Raw genomic sequence first — 27,136 nt, forward strand, 5'->3', positions numbered from 1 at the left:
AAAATCAAGCGAATCGGCCATAAACACAACAAATTTTGTTTCATGCTCACCTTAATCATCGAAAACGATCGCTCGCTTGCAAACTCATGTTTTAGATCCCTCCATAGAAAAAAGAAACGATTTCAGAGAATCGGAGATGTGATGGTGACGAAAACCTCGAATTAAAGTGGGAATCGCCGATGAAGAACCCTAGCCCCAAATGTTTCACGAATCCATCAAATCCTGAAACGAAACTTAAAAGCTCTGTTAGAATTGAGCTACTTATTCAGAAACAAAACAAAATTCGAAAACAATGTACCACACAAAAACAAATCATCGATCACAAGCTATTAGAAAAAGCCGTTGGAGATAGAGAACGAAAACCTCGAATTGAAGTGAGATTAGTTTCTTCAATGTTGGATCATAACCTCGTGATAGATGATGATCATTTTCATCGCAATCGAAGATGCAAGTTAAGAAAAATTTCAGTGAGCTCAAATTATTATTGATTAGTTAAAGTTAAAACTAACGTCGGTTTACTAAACGACGTAAAATTCTCTTCCATTATTTGGTTTTCACGTCGGTTTGAGAACCGATGTTAAAAAACCGACGTCTTCTAGTGATTTTCTTGTAGTGATAGCTCACAAAAAGAATATTACACCCAAGTTACTGGGTCATATTCATGCACGTTCCAAGTCGAGATGTTGGACGAGCTGAGATTTGGGTTTGGATCTTAAACGGTAGAAAACTATGTTGTTTTCTTGGATGTAAACAACATAAATATAAAAATTCGTTGTTGTTTTTATACTATTGAAACATTATGTTTTATTTTCCATTTATGAGTGACATTACTTTTTCCCACGTCGTCAATATACTCAAAGGTTATATTGTGGGTGACTTTTGAGTTTGTAATATTGACCTACATTAATTTATTATGTTTTAGGATTGAGCACTTACTTTAATGGGCTGGGCCTTAAACAAAAAAAGGCCAACACAAAAAAGGTTACAACTTAGAAAACTCTTCAAAGGTGAATATTCGTAATTAAGACGTGAAATTCAACAACCGGAAAGGCAAGGCAGCGATGACGGTGGCTCATTCGCATCGGTTCTCGACAGCGAGTAGCCCCGTTAACATAAGCTTGCTTTCAAAACAACTACTTCAGCTAGGACGAACCAACAACAATTCCGTAACATTTTCAGAGATTGGTCAGCAAAGAGAGATTCTAGTGTCTTCGCTCATCTCGAAGCTCGATGATTGCATCAATGTCAATCAAATCAAGCAAATCCACGGTCATGTTCTCCGTAAACGTCTCGATCAAAGCTGTTACATTCTCACCAAGCTGATTCGCACGTTAACGAAGCTCGGTGTTCCCATGGATCCGTATCCTCGCCGCGTAATCGAGCCTGTTCAGTTCCGGAACCCATTTCTATGGACAGCAGTGATTCGTGGGTATGCGATTGAAGGTAAAATTGATGAAGCTGTTTCAATGTATGGATGTATGAGAAAAGAAGAGATTACGCCTGTTTCTTTCACTTTCTCTGCTCTTTTGAAAGCTTGTGGATCAATTGGAGATTTGGAATTGGGTCGTCAGTTTCACGCACAGACGTTTCGACTTAGGGGGTTTTGTTTTGTTTACGTTGGGAATACGATGATTGATATGTATGTGAAATGTGGCTCTATTGATTGTGCACGTAAGGTGTTTGATGAAATGCCTGAACGTGATGTGATATCGTGGACAGAGCTTATGGCTGCGTATACGAGAGTTGGGAATATGGAATCTGCTGTGGAATTGTTTGAAAGTTTGCCTACGAAGGATATGGTGGCTTGGACTGCTATGGTTACGGGATTTGCTCAGAATGCTAAGCCTCAAGAAGCTTTAGAGTACTTTGATAGAATGGAGAAATCAGGAGTTCGAGCTGATGAAGTTACTGTCGCTGGATTTATATCGGCTTGTGCACAGTTGGGAGCAAGTAAACACGCTGATAGAGCTGTCCAAATCGCTAAGAAATCTGGTTACTCTCCTAGCGACCACGTTGTTATTGGGTCTGCGTTGATCGATATGTACTCAAAATGTGGAAATGTAGAAGAGGCGGTTAATGTGTTTGTGTCGATGAACAACAAAAACGTTTTCTCTTATAGTTCGATGATCCTTGGTCTAGCTATGCACGGGCGGGCTCAAGAGGCTTTAGATCTGTTTCATTATATGGTAACGCAGACCGCGATTAAACCAAACACGGTTACATTTGTTGGTGCGCTTACGGCTTGCAGCCACTCGGGACTTGTTGACCAGGGACGTCAAGTGTTTGCTTCTATGTATCAAACATTCGGTGTTGAACCAACGCAGGATCACTATACTTGTATGGTCGATCTTCTTGGCCGTGCAGGGCGGTTACAGGAAGCCCTTGAGCTGATTAAAACTATGTCTGTTGAGCCACACGGAGGTGTATGGGGTGCATTGCTCGGTGCCTGCAGGATTCACAACGATCCAGACATAGCAGAGATTGCTGCAGAACATTTGTTTGAATTGGAACCGGACATTATCGGAAACTATATATTGCTCTCTAACATCTATGCGTCAGCTGGAGACTGGGGCGGAGTTTTGAGAGTGCGGAAACTGATTAAAGAAAAGGGTTTGAAGAAGACACCCGCGGTTAGTTGGGTTGTAGATAAGAACGGTCAGATGCATAAATTTTTCCCAGGAAACCTCAACCATCCGATGTCAAATAAGATTCAAGAAAAGTTAGAAGAGCTAGTAGAAAGATTAACGGTATTAGGATATCAACCGGATTTAAGCTCTGTGCCCTACGACGTGAGTGACAATGCGAAGAGGTTGATACTGATACAGCACACCGAGAAGCTGGCTTTAGCATTCTGTTTACTCACTACAAGCAGAGATTCTACAATAAAGGTAATGAAGAATTTGAGGATGTGCCAAGATTGCCACACATTTATGCGTTTGGCGTCGGAGGTTACAGGGAGGGTGATTATAATGAGGGATAACATGAGGTTCCACCATTTTAAGAGTGGAGCTTGTTCTTGTGGTGATTTTTGGTGAGAATCAAGGTTATACACAGGCCGAGTTAAATCTTCGAGGAGATTTTTTCTTGAGAATCAAGGACTTTGGAAAATTGGAAAACTGGAGATAGTTTTGCTTGGCAAGTCAAATGATTCGGCGAAAGAATTTCGAACAACTCACAGTCTATTACACCATCTACTCTCCGCAAAGTTGCAGCTCTGCTTCAGTCTACCATATTTGGAAACAAAGAAACAATGTTCTCCACAACTCACAGTCTATTACACCTTTCCTCATCTTCAAAATCATTGACCGTGAAGTGCGGAACACCATCACAGCTAGAAGGCATAGAAAACGTTGGAGCACTCTCATGATCCGATGGATCCGGTGACCCCCTTATTGTAATCTTGTTTTATTTTTTTTGCCAAGATTACTCTACTTTAGGTATATTTTTGTAATACCTTTACATTTCATTCTAGTGATATTAACGTGCTTAGCAAAAATAAAAGAATTTCGAACAACATCTCGTGAAGACTTTGAGAGTCTCAATGGAAACGCCATGGATCTGAATCTGATCATAGTTATAACGTATCGTTATGTGAAATTTGATCTTGTTTGGTTCTTGATTCTCATCTTTTACTTGAGATACATTTTTAGCTTGTAGATGTAAAAAGTAAAATTATTGTCTGAAGTCTGAAAACGTCTTCGTTGTACTTGTAACTCATTTTTCACGTGGACAACTTCGATCAATAATACAAACGTGTTTGTATCATCAATATCATAACACCTACTATAAAAGTTTGGTAATGTATAAATGAAGATTTTTTGGAACGATGGTCCACACAAAGATGGTATATTCGGGGACGGCGAGAGCATCGAACTTCGTCGTAGAGTGTGCACCACCGTTTTGTTTTGTTTTTTAGTCTACAATAGAGAAATGCGTGCCGTTTCTGACACAACAAACAACGAAACGTGTCATTTGAATCAATCTAAACTGCATCTGGAGGAGCCGATTTCTACGGAAGTCAACAAAACGCACCGTCGCTGCAGATCACTACCTCCTTTCCTCCTTAACGAAAACATTAAACAGAGCAGAGAACAAAAAAGTCACGAAAAGCAAAAGAATTCTCAAAACTCGTGAGAGAAAAAAAAAAAAAAATCGAGCTCCTGGGTGATTGATAAGGTAGCGTTTTCATTCAATCTTATATATACGAATTTGGAAGTTTTGCGTTTGATTTTTTTTGCTTCTTCAAGCTTGTTTGTTTAGCGAGATGGAATAAAACAATTGATGTTTCTCCTGATCTCGATGTGTTGAATTGAATCAGATTTGAGTTGCGATCTTGAGAGATTTGTGGTGTTTGAAATTTTGATTCGATCTTCCTAATTGGGGAAACTGTTATTGTTTTCCTCTATGTGGGGGGTTTTTTGCTTCTTCAACAATGGGGTTTATTGTTTGCGCACCCGAGTTCACTTATATTGTAGAATGATAGTAATTTGGAATTAGGAAGTGGTTTTGTTGTTACTGCGTTTATGCTCAATGTGCTGGGTTTTTAATTCTGAAAGGTGCTTTTGATTTAGATTTACAATGTCCTCCTCCTTAATGTGAAGTATTGCTCATCCATTCATATTTGGCAGTTGATGGTGGCAAACTTCACATATCATTTTCTGAGGTTAAGGATGGAATATTAGAAGTTCCAAGCTAAAAAAGAATGAAGCGTTTTGTTTACATTAACGATGATGAAGCTTCGAAAGAGCTTTGTTGTGATAACCGCATATCTAACAGAAAGTATACATTGTGGAATTTTCTTCCCAAGAACTTGTGGGAGCAATTCAGGTATTGGTTCTCATTTGATTTATGGTTCTACTGTTCTAATAACATTTTTATCATTTCTTTTTAGTTTTGAATTCTCTCATTGAGATGTTTTATCTCTTTCTTTTCAGCCGGTTTATGAACCAGTATTTTCTGTTGATTGCGTGCCTTCAGCTCTGGTCGCTTATCACCCCTGTTAATCCTGCTAGTACATGGGGTCCTTTAATATTCATATTTGCGGTCTCCGCTTCCAAAGAAGCTTGGGATGATTACCACAGGTTTCTATCAGATAAGAAAGCAAATGAGAAAGAAGTTTGGATCGTGAAACAGGGGGTCAAGAAGCATGTATGAAACACTTCTGCGAGAATTTTTTCTTGGCGATTGATTTTTTTTTAGGTGCTATTTTGGGTTAAATGTACTAGTTTCTTGCTTGTAGATTCAAGCGCAGGACATTCAGGTTGGCAATATTGTCTGGTTGCGTGAGAATGATGAAGTTCCTTGTGATCTTGTTTTGCTCGGTACCTCTGATCCACAAGGTGTTTGCTATGTAGAGGTAGACTTCTTGTTCATGCTTGTATATGATTTATGCTACAATTTAGTTTCCAGGTTGATGCTGGTAGCTTTTCTTGAGTACTTCCAAATGTGCTAAAAAGTTAATTAATACATGCAGACTTCTGCTTTAGATGGCGAAACTGATCTCAAAACAAGAGTTATACCCTCAGCATGTGTGGGAATTGATTTAGAATTGTTACACAAAATGAAAGTAAGTAAGACTTCTTAAATAATCAGGTCGTTCCTGGCTATTCATATTGTTTCCTATAAGCGAATTTTAAGCTGTCTATGTTTTCAGGGTGTGATTGAATGTCCTATTCCAGATAAGGATATTCGAAGATTTGACGCAAACATGCGCTTATTTCCACCATTTCTTGACAATGACGTCTGTTCTTTAACCATAAAAAACACTCTTCTTCAGTCCTGTTACCTGAGAAATACAGAGTGGGCTTGTGGAGTATCTGTCTATACAGGTTACTTTTTCTTATAAAATGGGTTTTTTTCTTGTAGACCATGCATTCTCTATATCTGGTCAGTTGTGTGATTGTAGTTGATCTTGACAAAGGGTTCAATGATTTTTCATACTTCTATAGGCAACCAAACTAAGCTTGGTATGAGTAGGGGTATAGCTGAGCCGAAGCTTACTGCTATGGATGCAATGATTGATAAACTGACTGGAGCGATATTCGTTTTCCAAATTGTTGTTGTTATGGTCCTGGGTATAGCTGGAAATGTTTGGAAAGATACAGAAGCAAGGAAGGTTTGAGATTCCTACCTAATCCTCAGAAATGTCATGTCGATAATAAATCTTTTACCCTTGTTTTTGTATGCTTGGGGCAGTTGTGAGCTATACTAACTTGGTTTTGTTTTTTTCAGCAATGGTATGTGCAGTATCCAGAGGAAGCCCCGTGGTATGAGCTGCTTGTAATCCCTTTGCGGTTTGAGCTCCTATGTTCCATCATGATACCCATCTCCATTAAGGTAGTTTAAACTTCCTTGCTATACTATGTGGAAATTCTGGTAGCTCCCTTGCTAGCTCTAGACTGACATAAAGAATGCATAAATCGGCTTCTTGGCATGTGAAATAGATATTCGATCGAAAATCGGGGATGATCATATTCTATGGAACAACATCTTGATTCTTGAAGATAATGAAATTATGATAAATTAGCATGCCTGTTTCTGCTAAGCATGCTAAGCATCTTATCGATGTAATGTGGCAGGTGTCTCTAGATTTGGTTAAGGGTCTTTATGCAAAATTTATAGAATGGGATGTGGAGATGATAGATCAAGAGACTGGTACAGCATCTTATGCAGCAAAGTAAGTTTAGGATAGAGTCATACTACCTAAGACTCACCTGCGTTGAACACGTTAGTTTCATAATCTTCTGTTGCATTATGTGGCTTTTTGTGCATGACAGCACAGCAATAAGCGAGGACCTTGGGCAAGTAGAGTACATTTTGACTGACAAAACTGGGACCCTGACAGACAACAAGATGATATTTAGAAGATGCTGTATTGGTGGCATATTTTATGGGAATGAGAATGGAGATGCTTTAAAAGGTTTCAGACTTTGTTTTCTAGTGTATTATGTACTCAGTTTGATGCTTTCCCAAATTTGTGTCGATCATACTAATTTATACATTATTTGAAACATGTGCATCAGCGAGTATGCATCAAAGGAGTATTCTTTCTTACTTATTTTGATTTATCTTTCTGATCAGATGCACAACTTCTTAATGCCATCAACAGTGGCTCTACAGATGTTATCCGATTTCTTACAGTTATGGCCATCTGCAACACAGTTATACCTGTGCAGGGGTAAATTTTAACTTCTTGAAATCTTCACAATATCTGTTTTTGGAAAAAAGGGAACTTCGTAGATCGTTCCAAGCTCTGGAAATATATTCCATTTGTCTAGAACTTTCATTTAGTTATGATCTTTTTGGGTTTCTATCTGACAGCAAAGCTGGAGATGTTGTTTACAAGGCGCAATCTCAGGATGAGGACGCTCTTGTAATTGCTGCTGCAAAGTTGCATATGGTCTTTGTCGGCAAAAATGCCAATCTTCTAGGTAATAGTCATCTGATTTCAGCGTTGCTCTCCATGGAATATCCGAATATGTACCTAAAAAGTAGTTGTCATTTGTCTTTCCTCCTCTATATTAAATGCAGAAATCAGATTTAATGGTTCGATAATTCGCTTTGAGGTACTGGAGATTCTTGAATTCACTTCAGATCGAAAAAGAATGTCAGTGGTAGTGAAAGATTGTCAGAATGGGAAAATTATACTTCTGTCAAAAGGTGCAGATGAAGCAATCCTTCCCTATGCATGTGCTGGTAATTTGACGTATCTCTTATCAATATGCGACGAGTACGTAGTATTCAATTGAATGTGCTCAGAGCTGTTGGCCGTTTATTCTCCTCTATGCTTTTAGGTCAACAAACCCGAACTATTGGCGACGCCGTAGAACACTATTCCCAGCTGGGGCTCCGAACATTGTGTTTAGCTTGGCGTGAACTGGAAGAGAATGAGTATCTAGAGTGGTCAGTGAAGTTTAAAGAGGCTAGTAGTCTTCTGGTTGATAGGGAGGTAACTGAAACAATTCTCCCTTTCTGTTGTTCACTAAGCAGTTATGAAGTATGAGTTTTTTTTTACGTACAACTTAACTGGCTAAGTTGATGCACTTGATTGCCTCAAAATGATATGTTTCTCATGTCACAGTGGAGAATTGCTGAGGTCTGTCAAAGGTTGGAACATGATCTTTATATTCTAGGGGTCACTGCAATAGAAGACCGCTTGCAGGTAAAGTTTACATGTCCAGGACATAGTGAGGTTCACAGTGTAATATTATGTAGCACCCTATATAGGAGAGGACTGTCTTATATATATATTTTTGCCTTATTTACTTAGGATGGTGTACCAGAGACAATCGAGACACTTAGAAAAGCGGGCATTAACTTTTGGATGCTGACCGGAGATAAGCAGAATACAGCTATACAGATTGCTCTTTCATGTAATTTTATCTCCCCAGGTAAGTTGGGATCATTTCCTCTTTTATGTTATTTGTGTTAGAAAGATTTGCCTATTGCTACTTATCAAGCTTTTCTCCCATAATCATGTTTATATCAGAGCCTAAAGGTCAACTTCTGATGATTGATGGAAAAACTGAAGAAGATGTTTCTCGAAGTTTGGAGAGGGTTTTGCTTACAATGCGGGTTACAGCTTCAGAACCCAAGGTTCACCGTCTAAGCTAAAATTTTGAAATTTTGCATCCTTGGAACAATTTCCTGTCACCTGTATCAGAGAATAATTTTATGGGTCGTACAGGACGTGGCATTTGTCATTGATGGCTGGGCGCTAGAAATTGCGTTGAAACACCATCGGAAGGATTTTGTTGAATTAGCTATACTTTCTAGGACAGCCATATGTTGTCGCGTAACACCTTCACAAAAAGCCCAGGTACCCCACCCAACGTTAGGTGCTATTGTCTCTAATTACATTTTTTTTTAGTATTCACTATTTTCCAAGTGGCCTTTCAATGCTCATCTTATTTGATGTTTTATTTTAACTTATTTCTCTCGACTTTGCAGTTAGTTGAAATCTTAAAATCCTGCGATTATCGAACCCTTGCAATTGGTGACGGTGGGAATGATGTAAGAATGATACAGCAAGCTGATATTGGGGTCGGCATCAGCGGAAGAGAAGGGCTGCAGGCAGCAAGAGCTGCAGATTATAGCATTGGAAGTAAGAGCATTAGCAAGATACTTTTTCCATAATAATAGCTTGAAGATACATATCATGTACATATTTTCCATCTACCTTCATATCCATGCTTTTGGATTGTGTTGCATGGATTAATTGTTTTAGCCAGTTAAAACAGTTTCTGATTGGTTTTTGATGGATTATTTAATCGCAGGATTCAGGTTTCTCAAAAGACTGATTCTTGTTCATGGGAGGTATTCATATAACCGGACAGCATTTTTGTCCCAGTATTCCTTCTACAAATCATTGCTGATATGCTTCATCCAGATATTGTAAGTTTATTATCTCAGATATGTTGTCAGTAAATTGCATCCAGGTTGTTACTGTCTTCCTGACATACTGACAACAGAATCTACGTAGCTTCTCGTTTATTTCAGGCGTTTCTGGAACCAGTCTTTTCAATTCGGTGAGCTTGATGGCTTATAACGTTTTCTACACCAGTGTTCCTGTTCTTGTTAGCGTAATTGATAAAGATCTTAGTGAAGCATCAGTGATGCAACACCCTCAAATTTTGTTCTACTGCCAAGCTGGAAGGTATGCTTGATCAATCGTGTCTAAATCTTGTTTTACGATTTCTGAAGGTAACAACTGTTTGTACGTTCATGCATATTTGTTAATTTCATCTTTTTGTAAAACTACACAGGCTTCTAAACCCAAGCACATTTGCGGGGTGGTTTGGCCGATCCCTTTTTCACGTGAGTACAGTCATCTCAAATCTACTCAATCGAGTTCATTTTCTTCACTACTTCAAAAGTTTACATCTACTAAGTGATAAAGTACAAATTTACTATGCAAACTCCACACACCCAGTTGAAATGTTTATAGTAACTTTTTCTTCTTCGTTCTTCCTTTGTGTTCATCTTCCCTCGTATATATTTGAATTCTGGAATTTGTTTGCAGGCAATTGTTGTATTTGTAATAACCATACACGCATATGCTTATGAGAAAAGTGAAATGGAGGAGCTTGGAATGGTAGCTCTCTCTGGATGTATATGGCTTCAAGCTTTTGTTGTGGCTCAAGAAACCAAGTACAGCTTCCTTTTCCTTGCGGCTACACACATATAGACTCATACATCACATTTAAATGTGCATGTTCGCAATACAAACTCCCATGCTTAGTGCTTATTCTCTCTCTTTTTTTTTCTTTGATTCGTTGCAGTTCCTTTACGGTGTTGCAACACCTTTCCATTTGGGGAAATCTGGTTGGTTTTTATGTCATAAACTTTCTCTTCAGCGCCATACCATCATCGGGAATGTACACAATCATGTTCCGCCTCTGTTCTCAACCTTCTTACTGGATAACGATGTTTGTGAGTTATCAATCATAGTCATCTCCTAGCACCTGTGTATAAATCTCCATTACCAAACACCGAAGAGGACTAATACTTTGTTTCTCTCTCTTGTGCAGCTAATTGTTGGAGCAGGCATGGGTCCAATTTTCGCATTGAAGTACTTCCGCTATACATACAGACCCAGCAAGATCAATATACTCCAGCAAGCTGAACGAACAGGCGGTCCAATACTGACTCTAGGAAACATTGAACCGCAACCAAGGACAATCGAGAAGGACGCATCTCCACTATCCATCATTCAGCCCAAGAGCAGAAGCCCGGTCTATGAGCCTCTGTTGTCAGATTCTCCAAACGCAACTCGGCGCTCATTTGGCCCTGGAACTCCGTTTGAGTTTTTCCAGTCACAATCAAGACTATCATCTTCCTCTGGTTATAGCAGAAACTGCAAAGACAACTAAAAATCACTGAATTTGTTTTCCTCCAATTTTTACTGTTCCGTGACCTTTGTGACTCTTCTGATCTCAATGGTAAACGCAGTCCAAGTCGCGGGTATTAACCAGAATTGGTAAAGCACAAAAAGAAAGAATCAGTTGTATATAAGACTACTTTACTTACTGGATCTTGCAGATATTGAGAAGTAGTCTTTGATTAACACAGCCAAGAAAACACTCTGCTTGTCTGCAAAATAGATCTTACTTTATTGATTTATTAGATTTATGCGAGGGAAAACCAAATGGGATTCCTCTGCCATAGTATCTGAAGAGACCAAATGAATACTTATTTAGATATGTATAATAAACTCAAGAAGTATTACAATCTCGATCTACGTATAAACCTCATCCCCGGTTTCCGCCTAGACCGCCTGGTTTCCGACAACTTTACATCCCAATCCTCGACATTCTTCGGAATATAAACATCGAATAAGATTTGGCCAAGAACACCATTGGGTTTAACTGTGTCATCGGTTTGAGTACTGGACAAACAAATCATATCTTGTTTGTGTACATCTTGCACAGACCCTCCGTTTCCCACGTAGTAACCTACAGTGCTAGGCACGAAGAAATGATCAGTTGTGACAAGTGGAGTTCCGTTGAAGCTTCGGTTAAGACCAGAGGTCGATTGCCCCAAGCTTTGAATTGGCTCTGTTATCTCATCATCACATTGAGTTTCTTTCATAGCTTCTCTGTCGATACTTCTTGTCTTCTGCAAGTATACTAACGCTGCTTTTGACAAGAACTCGGATACAGCAGCTTTATAATCAACCTGGTTATAACGATAATGACCTGAAAGCATTATGTATTGATTAAGGTTCCGACCATTAAGAACTTGTTTTGAAGATTAAAACATCACTATGTGTCGGTATATACTCAGTTACTCACCACAATGAGGGGAATCATTCCATTTTACAAGTTTTACATTTCCTCCTAGTTCTTGGAGACGTGTAGCAAAATTGTGTATAGTTTGATAAGGAGCGAGATCATCGTTTTCAGAGCATAGAATGAGATAAGGTACTTTCATATTCTGCACCCAAAAAGCATAAAAGAAAGAATGCAAATGAGAGAGAGGTAAAACCAAACTCAAAGTTAAGAACTCTTTCACCATTTCATAGTATGTAAAAAAAAAAAAAAAGGCTCTTACTATAGTAGAGTAAAGAGTCTGCCAGTACTCGGCTCGCTGTGATTCAAACCTGCTGAGGAAAACATAATCGAGACTCGAAGCAAGACCATTCGCTGCCCATACAAACGGTTTAGGTGGATTTGACATTTTGAGGGTAGATGGATGAACCGCTAATCGAGCTCCTAAGTCGCTTGTGAAATCCACAGGACATGAGTCATAGATAAAGCCTGAGATGCAGTTTCTAACAAATCTACAATCATCCTGAGATGAACCAAAAACCCATTAACCTAAGATTCATCTAGAGATGTAACAAGAATGAAAAAAACAACAATGGCATACCTGATTTAGTCCTGTTTCACATATTCCTTCAAGTATCTTCATATATAAACAAAAAGACTGATCTTGGTTAATACTCAATCCTTCTGAAGACATCAAATGTTGAGTAGAATGGTGACAAAACAAAACCTTACTTGAAGAACTTTATACATACAAGCATTAGGACCACCTGAGAAAGAAGCAAAAACTAAAGGAACTGGCTTTGCTTTGAGCTCCTACAACAAAATCATCAAAACGAGGAACTAAATAAGCTTCTGATGAGATTAATTAGATCAACAAAAAACAATCAAAGTTTCAACCTTTTTGTACCTTCACAAGTTCAGTCACAACATTAGAAGCTAAGTCCGCAGCTTTGTCTGGAAGAAACCTATTACACGAAATCAAGATTGAATCGAGGATCAATCTCAATTATGAAAATGGAGAAATTGAAAAGAGAGAGAGAGAGAGAGAGGTAAAGAGATCAAACATGTTGAGAAATTGAGAATGGCAAACGAGAGAATCGCAAAGAAGAGAAGAGTAGAGATCGACATGGTTCTTGAGATTGCGTTCTTCACTAGACATCCAAGCGAATACCACAACGATCGCTTCGCTTTCTCCTCCTTCTCCTCCTCCGTTGTTGTTGTTCCTCTTTCGCCAGTAGTAGTTTCCTCCAACTCCCCACATCTTCTCTGTAAACTAATTAGGGTTCTTTTATTTTCTTCTGGAGGAGAAGATGATGATGATGTAAGAAATCTTCAATTGAGGTTTGACATAAAAATGGAAGGCACAGGCCTCGAGCGGATAGAGAGACGTAGAGGAACAAGATAGAACAGATCACTATCGTTATCTTTTTCCTTAATTATTTTTATTTATTAATTTGTGTAATGATCCGCATGAATTAAAGGGTAACTAGGGATCGAGGAATTATCTTAATTTGTTTTAATATAATAGACAAAAAGAATGAATGGATTAATTTTTGTAAGATAACTACACTAAAATATCGTAAGAAAAATATGGTAAGTTTATGGATTCAGGACAAAAAAAACATGTCCCGTCCTATCATAATGGATATAAAACCATTAAAATAATTAAACTCTGTTACAGATAAACATAAATATTTTAAGAGTGAAAATAATTCATGTTTCTTTTCATTATGTCCCATTCTGTTTTATAAGCATTCTCAAATGCATTTCGCATGAAACAGTGCATTTCCAATATGGGATATTCCAATTATGAGAAATATTTTGTATTCCTTAAAAATGGGACGAAACAAAAACAAAAATTCCTGAAATTCTGTTTCGGACAAAAACAATATAATATACAGTATATAGTATATTTATATACCATATGTCATAGTAAAAATATCACAAAACTAATTATTTCTTTCTTCTTATTACTTTATATTTGATTTATCTATATAATCTTACATTTCTTCTAGTTTTTTTAAACTATTAAAAAATAACATTTAATGTATTTTAATTTTATAATTTTTATCGCTTTACATTCGATAAATTGGAAGAAAAAATATGTTACTTATAAGATTGCAATCGCTAATTTATTTTACTTGTAACATGTTCTATATATGTTTTTTTTGCAAATTTATGTTTCCATTCCGTTATGTCTCCTTTCTTCCCATCCCCTGTACTTCCATCTCGTCCATGTTCATCAAATTCATATTCTCATCTCATTCCCTTAAACTCAGGTTTGTGAAATTATCACACAATCACATAACAATTTGATTTAAAATAAAATAGTATATACTTTTGTTAACAAAATAATGTATTTTATGAAATAAAGTAATATATTTGGTTTGGCTAATGTATTAAATATATTTTATTTTACTCAATTTAATTTGGATTAGTAATATATACTAATAATGATAATAACTACCCATTGTAAAATAGAAAGTTATTTTATAATATTTTTAAAACTATATTTTATTTTATACAATTAAAATTTAGTGATATATATTTTTAAAAATTTAGTGATAATTTAAAAAATAGAAAATAAATTACTTTTAGCTATCTCTCCTCTCTTCTTTCTTTCACCCACCCGCTCAATCCTTGTCTTGTTCCCTCCTCTTAACTTTCACATTTCTATCGTTGTAATTTCGTTCCCTCGCTCTAAATCTTCAGTCTCTGTCTCGATCTATCAATCTTAGTCTCGATCCATTATCAATCTCCATTATTATTCCTTCTCAATCTTTGTGTTGTTCTTTATTCTTTGTCTCGTTCTCCAACTCTCAATCTTGTTCCCTCTTCTTAATTATCGTCATCTTCATCTTTGTAAATCGAATAGTTGTGGTCGAATTTGACATATAAGGTGACATTGTATTTGAGTTTTTTGATTTGCACATATTTAAGGTTTTAGTTTACATAATTTGGCATTAATCCATCAATTATTTTTCTATTTTGCAGGAAGAGCTCAATGAACTTTCACTCAAAGGTATTCCAATTTCAGTTTTGGGTTTCGATTTTAAGGTTTTGTAGATCTGTGGTTGCTATTTTTTGAATTATATTTATGTGATCACAAACTCATGTATCATTATTTGCACATGCTATTATATCATTTACTAAACTCATGTATACAATTTAATTTAATTTGTAGATCAGAGGTTGCTATATGTTTGTTTAATCATCAGATGAAAGTAAAAGGTTGTGAGATTTAAATTTGTTAAAAGTAAATTCAAAGAAAAAAAGACTTTGTATTTGGGTTAATCTCAGGAGCATTTTAAAGAAGAATTTGGCAAGATGTTCACCATATGATTCTAAAATAGCCAAGATTAAAGGTAACAAAACATAATTGTTTCTATGTTTTTTTCCAATACCAAAACCAATCCAACCAAAGTGTTCTGCTTCTTTGTCTAAAAGACTTTAACATCCAACCAAAGTGTTAGCCGTGGGTACTAAAACAAATCCAACCAAAGAGTTATGTTTCCCAATATCAGTCACAAGATTGATATTTATTCAGCCGCGGGTTCAAATTCAAACTGGAAAATATTCCTAAAAGAGAATCTGACACAACACCATTAGTTTGAGTGTTTGCCTTGTGATATCTCTTGGGTTCTAAAGAAAACCAAACCTGGAAGGAAAAAAACTTGAGCAACAACAAACCACAAAAACATGCTTCATTTTTTATTTTAAAAAGAAATCTCTATTGAGAATACGTTTTGGTTATGGAGATAATAAGGTTCGATAGTTTTTGGTAAATTCTGAGTGATACAGATCCTAATTTCAATTCACACGATGACTATATTTATAGGATAGCTTAGTCGGTTTCAGAATATTCTTTTGAATTTCTTAATATGCCTAATTGTTTAATATATTCAATAATTTAAATAATATCCAAACTAATTATTTGGTATGAATAATTTCCAATTAATGCTCATAGCTAATAGTTAGGGATACTGATTTAGTTTTGGTTTCCTTAAATGTTTTATATTAATAGTTTTTTTGGTGTAAATCAAATGTATATATGGTTAGTTTTTTTCAAAGCATTATTTGATATGAATGATTTGCGGATAATGCTTCCAGCCAATAATAGTTAGAGATACTAATATGGTTTTGATATCGTTAAATGTTTATATTAATAATTTTTTGGTTTAAATTGTTGATAGACTAGTTTTCACCATAGGTATCAATTTCCTATGCAGTTGTAGTACAAAGGGTTATCAATCCAAATGGTTAGTATGCTATCAGATAGAATGCAATCAGAATCAAGCAAGTCAAGCCAAGCAATAAGGGGGTTTGGTTCTAATAATCCTAATATAAACAAAGCAAGAGAATATAAACAAGTAAACCACACGACCTAAGCACTCGATGCAAGCAATCGAGTACAAGATCGAGTGGGGGGATCGAGTATGCAAGTGAACTATGAACAGCTCGAGGTATTACTCGATACAGGTTATCGTGTACCTGATCGGGTAAGTAGTCGAGTAAGTAAGGAAAATGCAAAGAATGAAATACGAAAGTTCCTAAGGATGGGGGTAATCGAATCCTAAGTGTTCTAGACCGATACGGATGCCTTACATACCTCAAGCAATTATCTCCTAGACAATGAACCTCTAAAACCTTGTCACCACACTGTCGCACTAGTAACAATCAACCTTGAACATACTACCACACTGTCGCACTAGCAATATGAACAAGCAGGTATTAAGAACAATTCATTTTTGTCAATATACTTAGACTTATCTGATTTTGTCACTCAAAGTTAAGTATACCTCTAGTATTGACCTAATCAAGCATTTTATCTACTCCTTTCGGCATGTAGCATTATAAACGCCCTAGATCTAGTCTCAACCTGTCGGTCTGTTGACCGCATTAAGAACATCAACCTAGAAGGAAATTTATTTATCATAACAATCAACTAAAACATCCTAACCGATCAAGAACACCTAATCATCTATCCCATCCCTAGAAACTTTGCTACACTACTCGGACATAGAAACGAATGATAAAGCCATAGAAATAAACGAAAATGACATTAATAAAAAGATAGAGTAGAAAAGAGTAGGGATCAAAGATCTATGAAAAACTACAAAATAAAGTGCAAAAATAAGAAAAATATGTTGAGTCGCTCAGTCCTCTCACAGAAGCTCTCGCTCTCTGGTTTGAGGGTCTGCGGCGTGCTCGTTTGCGAGCTAGGGAAAGAGGGGGTTTATATATGGAAACCCATTTGACCTAGCTTCCCAGACCTGCTCGATGGTCTACTCGATGGGGTGCACGAGGCTTGAGTCGGGTAACTCCTCTGGTGGATCTTCGGGTTGCTCTTCGCGCTCTTGGATCCTCTTCGATCGTGTTGGGGTTCGGACTTGTTCTTGTAGCTCGATGGCTCCTTCGGGTACATGCTCGAGTTGTCCTTGTTTTTCCACATTTTTGGCTCTTTAGCACATGTTTTCATCCAATATATGCAAATGCAGAAATACAACACCCTAAATGCTCTAAAACTTGATTCCTACAGTAAATGGTCTAAAAATGCTAAGTTAGAGGTATGAACAATGCAAAATATGGACAAAAAAGGATGCTAAAAACATGTAAATTAGAGTGTTATCAGACCCCCAAACTTAAATCTTGCTAGTCCTCTAGCAAGTAAGTAAGAAGGTACGGTTTGAAAGTGGGGACTCATAACCTTAAAATGCTAACCGAAGGATGAAAGCTATAGTCCTTAAAGATAGTTTAATGGTGCTAAGATCAATCAACATACTTACAAATATTTTTCTATGCTTATTGCCAATGTATCGATCTAGCTCAACCTCCAACTAAAGATAAGGAACATCTCTTTCACATTCAATTAAGTGTTTAGCAAATTCTTGCAAATGGAAGGTGAATCAAGCTCAATCGGTTTCAAGGGTAAGACTTTTTGATAAGGTGGTTTCAAGCAAATTCTTTAGGTGGTTTCTCTCAAAAAGTGGAATGCTAGACAGTCGTGAAAACTATCTAAGACTGAGAACAATTTGGGCATACAAAGCTTAACTCTTGATGATCTACCATTTTCTCATCATTCATAATGATTTATTTTTATTTTTATTTAAACCTCCTAGAATTTAACTACCCACACCCTTGATTTTAACTCTCTCTTTTTTTACTCCCTAAGGTTTAGACTTTTAGACTTTAAAATTCTAGCTCTTAATCTCCTTTTTTTTTTTTTTTTTTGTTTCTTTGCTAAACTCCTAATATACATATATTCTTTTTTTTTCTTTCTTTCTAGGAGACTATAGCAAGAACTTTTTCTTTCTTTTTTTATTTTACTTAGAGACTTAGAGCTAATTAATTCTAACCTTAGGGACTTTTTTTTTTTTTTTTATAGTCCACAACCCATCCCCAAATAAACATTCTAACCACCTATCTTTCAAAACCGAATCTATTAGCTAGTTCAAATCTAACTTAGCTAAATCAAGAGGCAGTTCTTTGTCGTTCTCAATACTCTCAAGGTTTCACAACCTATAGCACAATGAAAAAGGCCTCACTCAACAATTCACAACAAGGTTTGAAAGAAAGGTTTGGGTTCATGGGTAGGACAAATGAATCGGGTTAAACGAAAAGATTGGTAGAAAGTGGAGTGCTAACCCGAGTTTAGAGTTACCATGAGCAAGTATTCAAGTTCCATAAGCAAGACTATTAAAGTTCAAATTAAATCCAATAATATAGAGATGTTCTAATGTTCAAGCAAGTGGAGGAAGCATTCAATCGACACAAAGGGTCAAAGCAAAGATTTTTCATTTTTTTCCAAAGACTGATCTAGCAACAATGAACTGTGATTAAGGGTTATAGCTTCAATCCTAAGGTTTGATTTTAAATAAGGTGGTTTTAATCATTGTTCCCTAAGATGCATATGCAACAATCCTATATGAAACAAACTAGACTCAATCCTAATATGTAAATGCAACTACATGAACACTCTTTTATTTTTATTTTATTTTATTTTTATTTTTTATTTTTTTTTCGAAATTTTTCAAATTTTTTGGCTTTTTTAATGCACATAGATGCAGACTCAAATGAATAAAACTAGCATGCAAAAATTTGAAATAACGAAAATAAGAAAATAAAACACAATATTAAATACATTCTAGGACCCTCCCCCAAACTTAAATTACACAGTCCCTGTGTAAATAAAAGTTGGAAAAGAATCCAAGAAGCACACAAAATAAGATGAAACTAAATGCAATGTTATATACAAGTGTTGGATGAAATTGGTACCTCATGGGTTGGTGAAGAAGGAGGTTGCAGCAGCCTCCATGCTTGCCAACGTATAGCCAGGGTCGTCTCCGGCTTCAGCAGGTGCCGGTGTTTGCTCGTCAGAGAGCTCAGATATGCGTACAGACGACTTGCTCGGACCAGCATCCGAGGTGTTGATCGAGGGTGGGATCGCGTAGCTCATCGGGTAGGGCATCAGGTAGTAGGATGGAAATGGCGGAAGAGGCCCAGAATGATCACCGGTGTATCCACTCGCAGGGTGCATCGTGTACGGCATCGTGTATGGTATCTGGTACGGAGGAGGAAAAATTCCAGCATAATCACCCGATTGGGTGCTCGATGGGTGCATCAGATAGTGCATCGTGTATGGTATCTGGTACGGAGGAGGAAAAATTCCAGCATAATCACCCGATTGGGTGCTCGATGGGTGCATCGGATAGTGCATCGTGTACCCCATCGGATTGGGTGTCGGGTAAGCGTCAGAGTGGCTTTTCCTCGATGCTTCTGGTCGGGTGATATCCTCCTCAGCTTGGGGCTCGTATGATGATGCTCTTTGAGGTTCCGGAGGTGGCAGTCCTCGAGTTCCTCCTAGTGGTCCGCTTCTCCCCATCCATGTAGGTGCTTGTGCCGAGGTAGGAGCTGAGGCACAGCTTGCCTTGTCTTGCAACTCTTTGATCTGACCTCCCATTACCTTCACTGAACCAGCAAGATCCTTCACCTTTTTCACCAGGAACTTGTTCATCTTCTTCAGCCAGCCAATTCTCTTGTGAGCTTCCCTCACTCCTACTGGTTGCTTTTGAGAGCATGCGTACTCCTCAAAATCAAACTCCTCCGAGCTATCTCCTTGTCTCTGCCCGGTCTCTTCTCTCTTCTCAGCCTCGGATTCCTCCTCCGGGTTGTACAGCTCTTCCAACGGTGGTGCGAAGTCAATGTTGTGCCCTAACCGAACCTTGGTGTATGCAACATTGGGTAAAACCATTTGAGCAGCTCCGGCGGTTGGATGGACAAACTTGAACAATTTCATGTCATTAGGCCTTTCATAGGCCAAGAATCTCGCCAGCACGAGGTAGTCCGTATCCAGCCACCTTGGTTCGTGGACAATTCCCTTTAAGGGCACATCGCATGCCACTAAGATTGGTGTAACTAGTCCCCCAATAGAGATCTCTCCGCCTCCTTCTCTCCTTTTCACAGCCCAAGATTTCAAGTACAGGAATTGATCGAGTAGCACGAACAACATACCAGTATCAACTATGTCTCCTACTAGTGGTATTCCATCCCTAGCACTATCCAAAACTCCACATAATGCGACATCCAATAACTGAAGCTCATGGTCGTTCACATTCCCAGTCTCTTTTCTAGCAAAGAGAGTGCATGCGAGGGACTTGTGAAAATACCTCAAAACAGGGCTCCTTATTTGAGCAGATTTGGAGCTCGTGGACTTGTAGGGGTGCTTGTCTCCTATTGTCAGCCATAGGGATCTCATCTCTTCCTTGCTGACCTCCATACCTTCCCCACTACCAGCCTTGAAGCCATACAGTGTCTCCATCTCCTTGAAAGTCAGCCGGTATTCCGTGTTCCGAACGGAGAAGGTGATGAACCCGATCCCCCCATCGGGTAGTAGGGTCGGGTGATCCTCGAAATAGTGCAGCTTCAGGGTTGAAAGGAAGTGGACCGTCTCCTCTTTATAAGCTTCTAGATGGGATCACATCATATTGCCCAGGTGGCACATATCAAACAAAAACTCGACGTCTCTAGCGATTCCCAATTGCTTAATTGTCTCACGGTGAGGGTATCAGGTACCAACAAAGCTCATCTTCCGGAAGACCTTGAATAGTCTAGCCGGAGTGTCGACTTCCTTTTGATTAAGCCTCCGCGAGGCTTGGCGGGTTCTCTCTCTATGCTCCTCTTCTCTTTCTCTTTCCTCCTCCTCAGCGTGTTGATCTTCTTCAACCACTGCTCTCTCAACCACCTTCTCAGCCTTCTCCGAAGCCGGTCTCTTCCCCCTTGCAATTGCGGCTCTACTCCTTGATCAAGAGGTTTGGATCTCACCTTATTCTTCTCCTCCAGCATCAGAATCGACCTCCATAGGGCCGGTAAGTGTCTTTTCGGACGTATACAGGTCCCTACGTCGAGGAGAACGGCGGACAGCACTCACCATTGGACTCGGTGAGAGAACTCGGGGGCTTACTCGATCGGTTACTCGAGCATCAGGTCGGGTGGTGGATCGAGTTGTGCATCGGGTTGGGGAGGCTAAACGTCCACCTAACGGTCAGGAATATGGAACGTTTCCTCTTCCTTGGGATTGTTGAACTTCAGCAGCGTCTCCTCCGGTTGTAGCAGCGGCGGAGGTGGATCTTCTTCCTTTCCTTTGGTAGGTTCTAGCGGTTGGCTCCATATCGATTACTTGAGAAGAAGAAGAAAAGCTAGTTCTTGGGATTAATAGGGTTAGTCTCCAAAGAAAATCGAATGAGCTTGAAATCGAGAGAGAAGAATAGAAACTTATGGAAATTGAAAAGCTTAAGAGAATGAGGGAGACTTATCGGTGATGAGGAGGGAGAAGGGTTCGACCTCCTTAAATAGGCTAGGGTTTCGGTTGGTGGGCTTCGCCGAGAGTGGGCTTGGCTTGTGGAATTTGGACTCCACTCGCTACCCAAGCAGGGACACGATCAGGCGCGTCGAGTACGGTGTCGGGTTGACCCTCGGGTTTACTAATTCCCTCTTCCCAATTTTCCATTTTTTTCTTCTTCTTTTTTTTAAAAAAAAAAAAATAAAATAAAATTGCAAAAATAGAAAAATTAAATAAAAGAAAATAAAGCAAATAGACTAAAACTAAAAGATACCTTTGGGACTTCCTCCCAAGTGAGCTTGTTTAAAGTCACTAACCTTGTCTCTTCATGCTCCTTAAGCATGGGATCCGTGTGGAAGAGGTTCTGGAATCCTCTCCACTGTAATAGTTTGGTCCAGAAGATCTGCCCGATTTTGTCCAGGTTCCATGGCAAATGTAGTGTTGACCTCTTTAAGATGTAGCATTTTTTTTTGTTTTGTCCTGGTGGAGAAAGCTTGACCCTCTATGGTTGGTCTCTTAGCCCCTTTCTTCACATTAAACTCCATCTTGAAGTCCTCACCATGTTCTATCCTGATCTTGCCTCGTTTTACTTCGATAATCGCACCAACTGTTGCCAAGAATGGTCTTCCTAAAATCAGTGGATCATTCGGTTCCTTATCCATATCCAGGATCATGAAGTCGGTAGGCACTTCCAGTCTCCCAATCCTTAGGGGCAGATTTTCCAAAATGCCTATCAGATGTCTTACCGTTCTATCAGCTAGAACCAGATATTGCTTACTTGGTTTGAAGTCGGTGAATCCCAGCTTGTTAGCAACTGAAAGCGGCATAATGCTGACCGAAGCTCCAAGATCACACAAACAGCTCTTGAAAATCTGAAATCCTATTGAACATGGCAATGTGAAAGAGCCAGGATCTGCAAGTTTTTCCTCAATTCTTACCTCGGGATCTAAACAAATTCCACTTCTCAGAATTTCAAATCCGATCTCCTTGACAGCCTCCTTAACCTCATCCTCCAATCTAGCTGCTTCCTTTGCAGCTTCCTGCTGAAGCTCATGTGGGGGCAAAAGCTTAGGTGGTGGAGCCTTGCACTTAGCCATTCGCTCTGCAAGCGCCTCCAACTGGATGTCAAGTGCAGCACTGAATCTTTCCTCTAACTCCCCTCCTACCATTGCAGGTGGTTGAGGCTGTTCTCCTTTCTCAACATCTACTCGATGCATCATCCGATCAACACTATCGAGTAGGTCATCGGGTCCCACTTCGGGTTGTTCTTCAGTTTGTGATTCTCGAACTAGTGCTCGATCATCAACTCGATCAGTCTCTTCGGGTGAAGGCTCGGGTTCATACTCGGATATATAGTATTTGGCCTCTTTCTTCATTGAGTCATCCACATCCTCCCTATCTTGATCATCACTGTCCCCAGTGAGGTAGTCCTCATAGTCATCATCCAGGAATATGGCTTGAGCAGTCGCATAATCCTTGGGGTTTTGAACAGCTTTTCCCAGCAGTTGAGTGATCTTTGGTGTTGGTTGGTTGTTGTGGTGGCCTTCCAGGTATCGAACCTTTGTGTTGAGTGATTCGTACTTGGCATTGAGGTCATTGTATCCTGAGTCGATTTTGTTGCTCATTTCTGCGAATCGTTTCGCAATGTCCATAGAAGCTGTAGCCTGTTGCTGAATCATTTGCTAAATAAGACCTCGTAACTCGGCTTCTTGTGACTGGTTCGGTGGACCTTGGTGCTGTTGGAATCCTAGTGGTTGGTTGTAGGTGCCGTGGTATGGTTGCTTAGGCGCATAGCCTTGGTTGTACTGGACAAAAGGCTTATGTTGGGTCTGGTTCCCTTGAACTGCAGATGGATAGGTTTGGTCTTGAGGATTTGCAACATTCGGGTTCTGATATGATAGATTTGGGTTCGGCTTGAAGTTGTTGTACCCTCTGTTGTACCCTCCTTGGTTGTTGATGTAGTTGACATCCTCTAGCTGCATAGTCTCCCCATCTTGCTGTTGAAACTGCTCTTCCTCTGATATAGCATGGACATGCTTCTGCTGGTTGAGGAGCTGATCGAGCTTGTCATTGAGGGCTTTCATGTCCCTCTTGTACTTGGCATCTTCCTCTCCTGTAGATCGCACAGAGCGATCATATTCCTCATTGTAGTTGCCATCAGATTGAGCCAAGTTCTCAACTAGGTCCCAACCTTCATCAACATCCTTGTTGAGGAAGTTACCATTGCTTGCAGTGTCCAGCAACATCCGTATCTTCGGGACCACTCCTCGGTATAGTGTGCTCAGCAATGAAGCATTACTGAAGCCGTGATGTGGACATCGAGTTGTGTACCCCTTGAAACGTTCCCAAGCTTCATTGAACGTTTCGTTGTTCTTCTGTACAAAGCTGGAAATTTCATTTCGCAGCCTTGCGGTTCTGGAGTTTGAGAAGAATTTGGCCAGGAATGCCTTCTTGCGCGCTTCCCAAGTGGTGATGGACTCTTTAGGGAGCGATTTCTCCCAGATGTGTGCTTTATCTCCCAAAGAGAATGGGAAAAGCCTGAGCTTGAACCCATCTTCACTGACTCCATTTATTTTAGTTAGGCTACAGAGCCTATCAAATTCATCCAGATGATCCAATGGGTCCTCCATTGGCAGTCAATGAATCTTGTTGCTCTGTATCATCTGGATGAGACTACTCTTGATCTCAAAATTGTTGTTCTGCACAGCTGGTGGCACAATGCCATTCCTCTGAGTGTGAGTAGTCGGAGCATCTCCTGCTCCTATGTTGGTCCTTGCTTGAGGAGCTGGCGGACCGTTCTGATTATTCATCGTCTCGTCAATGGTTTCTAGTTCCGGTTGAACTTGTTGTCGTCTGAGTAGCCGAGGTCTGTCGATGTTGTCGATGAAAGGACTCAGGTTCTGGCTACCTCTGGATCGTGTTTGCATGCACAGGCAAGTATCCGAGTGTGTACTCGAGAATCAACTCGATCAGGTGATCGAGTGTCGGGTCGGGTGTTTGCTCGGGTTTTGGTACCTGAGATTCAAAACAAACAAAGATGAAAGCAAACAAGTCAGTATCCGAAACAAATATAAACAAACGAACTTGATCTAGCAAGTCCTGAAATCCTAAACGTAGCAAAAAGAAATAACCAAATGGCAACGGCGCCAAATTGATAGACTAGTTTTCACCAAGGGTATCAATTCCCTATGCAGTTGTAGTACAAAGGGTTATCAATCCAAATGGTTGGTATGCTAGCAGATAGGATGCAATCAGAATCAAGCAAGTCAAGCCAAGCAATAAGGGGGTTTGGTTCTAATTAACCTAATATAAACAAAGCAAGAGAATATAAACAAGTAAACCACACGACCTAAGCACTCGATGCAAGCAATCGAGTACAGGATCGAGTGGGGGAATCTAGTATGCAAGTGAACTATGAACAGCTCGAGGTATTACTCGATACAGGTTATCGTGTACCTGATCGGGTAAGTAGTCGAGTAAGTAAGGAAAATGCAAAGAATGAAATACGAAAGTTCCTAAGGATGGGGGTAATCGAATCCTAAGTGTTCTAGACCGATACGGATGCCTTACATGCCTCAAGCAATTATTTCCTAGACAATGAACCTCTAAAACCTTGTCACCACACTGTCGCACTAGTAACAATCAACCTTGAACATACTACCACACTGTCGCACTAGCAATATGAACAAGCAGGCATTAAGAACAATTCATTTTTGTCAATATACTTAGACTTATCTGATTTTGTCACTCAAAGTTAAGTATACCTCTAGTATTGATCTAATCAAGCATTTTATCTACTCCTTTCGGCCTGTAGCATTATAAACGCCCTAGATCTAGTCTCAACCTGTCGGTCTGTTGACCGCATTAAGAACATCAACCTAGAAGGAAATTTATTTATCATAACAATCAACTAAAACATCCTAACCGATCAAGAACACCTAATCATCTATCCCATCCCTAGAAACTTTGCTATACTACTCGGACATAGAAACAAATGATAAAGCCATAGAAATAAACGAGAATGACATTAATAAAAAGATAGAGTAGAAAAGAGTAGGGATCAAAGATCTATGAAAAACTACAAAATAAAAGTGCAAAAATAAGAAAAATATGTTGAGTCGCTCAGTCCTCTCACAGAAGCTCTCGCTCTCTGGTTTGAGGGTCTGCGGCGTGCTCGTTTTCGAGCTAGGGAAAGAGGGGGTTTATATATGGAAACCCATTTGACCTAGCTTCCCAGACCTGCTCGATGGTCTACTCGATGGGGTGCACGAGGCTTGAGTCGGGTAACTCCTCGGGTGGATCTTCGGGTTGCTCTTCGCGCTCTTGGATCCTCTTCGATCGTATTGGGGTTCGGACTTGTTCTTGTAGCTCGATGGCTCCTTCGGGTACATGCTCGAGTTGTCCTTGTTTTTCCACATTTTTGGCTCTTTAGCACATGTTTTCATCCAATATATGCAAATGCAGAAATACAACACCCTAAATGCTCTAAAACTTGATTCCTACAGTAAATGGTCTAAAAATAATAAGTTAGAGGTATGAACAATGCAAAATATGGACAAAAAAGGATGCTAAAAACATGTAAATTAGAGTGTTATCAATTGTTTTGCAGATTTGGAATCTGTTTGGATCAGCGTATATATATTCTAGATCTGAATAGCAACACATGATCGTAACTCAGACATATTGGCTAACAAACAGATCCGCACATTTAGTATATGTTCATTTCTGATTTGCTTTTTTTTTTCTAAGTGTACTCCCCGAGTTACAAAACAAAAGGCGTATTGTTATAAAATTATATTTCTGATCAATCACAGTAAATGAGTTATGACAAGTCCAAATAATTAGGATCCTATATTGGATTCTGATTTCTTTATTAAAGTAAAATTTAAAACTATTATTAAGGTAAAAAACTATATTTGATTCTGATTTGAAGTTTAAATGCTTTTTTTTTTTGGACAAACTGAAGCTTCCATTCACTCAAATAGAAACATTACAGGAGGGAAGCAAATCCCAAAGGTTTAAAAGGTTACAAACAAAGGCTTTCCCCAAAGCCATAATCAAAGAAACAAATAAAATCAATCACAAGTCCGAGAGAGCTGTGAAGCAAACGCTAAGAAGCAGTTTGAGCCATGTGAGGTCACAGTTGCTAGATTGAACAACGTCGAAGGATTCGACAGAAGACAAGGTGGTCACGGTCTTAAGACATTGTGACGTTTGTAGAGGAATCAAAGCCAAGGGTCTCACTGGAGCAAGGAGCATTAGCAGGAGCAATGCAATGGCAGGGATTCGGTGGGCTGAAGCCCGGATGATGGTGATGGTGCTGAGAGTGGTTTGCTGAAGATCGTAGGATGTCATCGTTGAGGTACAGGGCAAAGGACCATAGAGCAGCAGAACTTCACAAATAGCACAAACAAGGGAAGCAAAGACCAAAACGAGCCATAAGGATATGTCAAAACGTAGCAGTACAGGTGGGTTCTCTCTCTTATGGCTCCCTTTGCCAAAGAGATCAAGAAATCCACACAAAGTATGC

The 27,136-nt window shown here is 39.1% G+C and overlaps 3 protein-coding genes and 1 non-coding gene across 6 annotated transcripts; 3 read left to right on the plus strand and 1 right to left on the minus strand.

The window, feature by feature from the left end:
* Window positions 1-1,009: 1,009 nt before the first annotated feature.
* Window positions 1,010-3,501, plus strand: LOC104771579 (pentatricopeptide repeat-containing protein At5g44230). The gene has a single exon (XM_010496124.3). The coding sequence runs from the start codon at window positions 1,062-1,064 to the stop codon at window positions 3,033-3,035; it is 1,974 nt and encodes a 657-aa protein (XP_010494426.1). The 5' UTR covers window positions 1,010-1,061; the 3' UTR covers window positions 3,036-3,501.
* Window positions 3,448-11,079, plus strand: LOC104771581 (phospholipid-transporting ATPase 2). Of its 2 annotated transcripts, none has more exons than XM_010496127.3 (25): window positions 3,448-4,176; window positions 4,629-4,827; window positions 4,935-5,148; window positions 5,240-5,356; window positions 5,474-5,566; window positions 5,654-5,828; window positions 5,949-6,115; window positions 6,232-6,336; window positions 6,579-6,676; window positions 6,777-6,919; window positions 7,081-7,177; window positions 7,321-7,430; window positions 7,531-7,695; window positions 7,794-7,948; window positions 8,081-8,161; window positions 8,270-8,390; window positions 8,489-8,595; window positions 8,687-8,818; window positions 8,950-9,103; window positions 9,276-9,393; window positions 9,482-9,655; window positions 9,765-9,816; window positions 10,022-10,149; window positions 10,281-10,431; window positions 10,530-11,079. In XM_010496127.3, the coding sequence occupies exons 2-25, from the start codon at window positions 4,703-4,705 to the stop codon at window positions 10,869-10,871; spliced, it is 3,324 nt and encodes a 1,107-aa protein (XP_010494429.1). In that variant the 5' UTR covers window positions 3,448-4,176; window positions 4,629-4,702; the 3' UTR covers window positions 10,872-11,079. The 2 variants fall into 2 exon arrangements, with proteins under 2 accessions (XP_010494429.1, XP_087359527.1); XM_087503401.1 differs by having other exon boundaries at window positions 3,878-4,176; window positions 6,782-6,919.
* Window positions 11,080-11,087: 8 nt separating this feature from the next.
* Window positions 11,088-13,224, minus strand: LOC104771580 (uncharacterized). 2 transcript variants are annotated; one of them, XM_010496126.2, is made up of 7 exons: window positions 12,833-13,224; window positions 12,676-12,733; window positions 12,501-12,581; window positions 12,370-12,405; window positions 12,052-12,291; window positions 11,793-11,934; window positions 11,088-11,696 (listed from the first exon to the last, which is right to left on the minus strand). In XM_010496126.2, exons 1-7 carry the CDS (start codon window positions 13,027-13,029, stop codon window positions 11,224-11,226), a joined length of 1,227 nt encoding a protein of 408 aa, XP_010494428.1. In that variant the 5' UTR covers window positions 13,030-13,224; the 3' UTR covers window positions 11,088-11,223. The 2 variants fall into 2 exon arrangements, with proteins under 2 accessions (XP_010494428.1, XP_087359528.1); XM_087503402.1 differs by having other exon boundaries at window positions 12,370-12,426.
* A 10,683-nt stretch (window positions 13,225-23,907) lies between these two features.
* LOC147919633 (small nucleolar RNA R71) lies at window positions 23,908-24,014 on the plus strand. Its single transcript, XR_015594197.1, has one exon. It is a non-coding gene; the product is annotated as a small nucleolar RNA R71 (small nucleolar RNA).
* The last annotated feature ends 3,122 nt before the right edge of the window (window positions 24,015-27,136 follow it).

This window comes from Camelina sativa, chromosome 20, assembly GCF_030686135.1.
Source record: "Camelina sativa cultivar CO46 ecotype springtype chromosome 20, ASM3068613v1".
NCBI classification, from domain to species: domain Eukaryota; kingdom Viridiplantae; phylum Streptophyta; class Magnoliopsida; order Brassicales; family Brassicaceae; genus Camelina; species Camelina sativa.